Raw genomic sequence first — 2,135 nt, forward strand, 5'->3', positions numbered from 1 at the left:
TAGGTAACTTACTATTTTGACCAGGTGCTTTCTCTTGAATTTTGTTACTCAACTACCAGAAAAGTCGTTTCTTTGGACACTAATCTTTCTACATAAATGTGCCTCTAACTAAAACCAAAATTGATCTTTTAATTAGTCTTCAAATTCACACAGAAACAAAATTAGTCATATTTAAAAAATTTTAATTAATATTACTGCCTCATAAGCATCCAAAGTACTGAAGAGCAACTATGTCAGTCTGGAGATTAAGGAGCGCCTGATCCAGGCCATTGTCTTTGCAGTTGCTTGCTATGCATCAGAAAGTTGGACAATGACTAAAGATGATGAAAGAGAATTGATGCCTTTGAGCTGTGGTGCTGGAGAAAAGTATTGAATATACCATGGACTGCTAGGAGAACAAATAGGTTCATCCTAGAGAGGGTGAGACCAGGCTGCTCCTCGGAGGCAAAGTTTCTGAAGCTTCGTCTGACATACTTTGGACATGTTGCAAGGAGGGACCAGTCCTTGGGAAAGAGACGTCATGCTTGGGAGGGTGGAGGGACAGTGCAGGAGAGGAAGACCCTCCATGAGATGGATTGATTCAGTGACTGGGGTAATGGGGGTAGGCATGTCAGAGACAATAAGGCTGGCACAGGATAGAGTTTAGGGCTATTGTACATAAGGTCGCTATGAGTCGCAGGTGACTCGACGGCACCTAACAACAACATAAGCAACCTGGCATCTTTCATTTTTAACTCGTTGTTTTCCCTGAAGGATATCAACATTCATTAATCCCAGGTTCTGGAATGGATTTAAACGTCAGTGACCTTGAAATATATGGAAGCTTCCATAGTATTTAGTCTAGATCTAATTCATTTTCTAGATCATGAAGTTGAACCTATCACTTAACTACATGTATTTTTAACTAAAAATATGGCAAAGACTTTAGCAGTTTTCAGAGACACACAGATAATTCCAATAGCTAACAATCAAGGATTGCTTTTAGAAACTCAGTTTTACAAAGCAAAAACAATTCACATATTCCCTGTAAATATTAATTGCACTGCAGGTCCTCCGTTTACATTCTGAAAAATCATAATGTACTGCACCTCATACATTGTTGTGGTGAATGGGAGGGAACATTTGAAGCATCTGAAAATGCCTGACTATAAATTTAACTCGAAAAATAAAAAACAATTAGAAGTCAAAAGAATTGCTAACAAGAAAAAAGTGAAAGTAAGTATAGAAAATAAATGCGTCGAACATCTAAAGTAGAAGACCAAGAACTTCTAACAGCAAGTGATCTCAAAATAGAACCTGAAGTGGCGCCGCCAGTCTGTCTAAAACTACAATTCCCAAGATGCGCCAATACGAATACCTGACCACTGAAGACTTGCGCTTCCGCAAGGGATTGTGGGAGGAGTGATTTCTCCGCGGAAGAGGACGTTAGCCTCCCAAGGGCGGGAGAATTTTGAAGACAGCCTCCCGGATAGGCTAGGCAAGGGTTCATGAATGCCCAATCAAGGAGCCAGTCCCTGGAAGCGCTGAAAAGCGGCGAATAGGAATTCAGCCGCTTCAGACTCGTCTGGCGCGCAATAATTTGAATACATTCTTGGAGGGATTGGCTCCACTGAGGACCGAGAGGTCAGCCGCTTGTAAGGAGGTAGGTAAGCACTGTGGAGGCCGGGGATTGGAAAAATGAGGAGCATGCTAGATTCCTGGGAACGAAGGAGCTGAATGTCAAGGGAAGAAAACTGCTGTAGCCGTGACGGAGCGGCAGAGGGATTCTCTGTACTGCCAGGTCTTTGAATTTCCCTCTTTTTGACGCCAAAGTTTTCGTGGGTTTTTCCCCCATAGTAGAATTCAGGAAGAGGGCCAGTCCTCTCATATACTCTCACCCCTGAAAGAATCCTCCCTTCCGTTTCTCACCTCTTAATTAATTTCCACAGGCTTTGGTCTATTTATTTAGCTTTTATATCTAGTTTTGCAAAATATGTTTGGTCTAAAGGAAGAAGAAAAGAATTAATTTTATTTGTGCAACATAACTGTGCTTGAGCGTGCACGCTAATTTTCTCAGTAACCTTATGTTAAAAGAAAACAAGATCTTGCCCAAAGCTTTTAAGAGGAGGATTATGTTTCGCTCTTTTGCCCCCCCC

The 2,135-nt window shown here is 41.6% G+C and overlaps 1 protein-coding gene across 1 annotated transcript in view; it reads left to right on the forward strand.

Moving 5' to 3' along the window:
* Positions 1 to 1,339: 1,339 nt before the first annotated feature.
* The window catches only part of ESCO2 (establishment of sister chromatid cohesion N-acetyltransferase 2), a 25,325-nt gene continuing 24,529 nt past the window's right edge, over positions 1,340 to 2,135 (forward strand). Inside the window, exon 1 of the mRNA XM_006884927.1 lies at positions 1,340 to 1,392. Within this exon, the coding sequence (XP_006884989.1) occupies positions 1,340 to 1,392 (53 nt within the window). The remainder of the gene's footprint in view (positions 1,393 to 2,135) is intronic.

The sequence above is a fragment of the Elephantulus edwardii genome, unplaced genomic scaffold (genome assembly GCF_000299155.1).
Source record: "Elephantulus edwardii isolate Elephantulus edwardi_28Jun2011 unplaced genomic scaffold, EleEdw1.0 scaffold00038, whole genome shotgun sequence".
Lineage (NCBI taxonomy): Eukaryota > Metazoa > Chordata > Mammalia > Macroscelidea > Macroscelididae > Elephantulus > Elephantulus edwardii.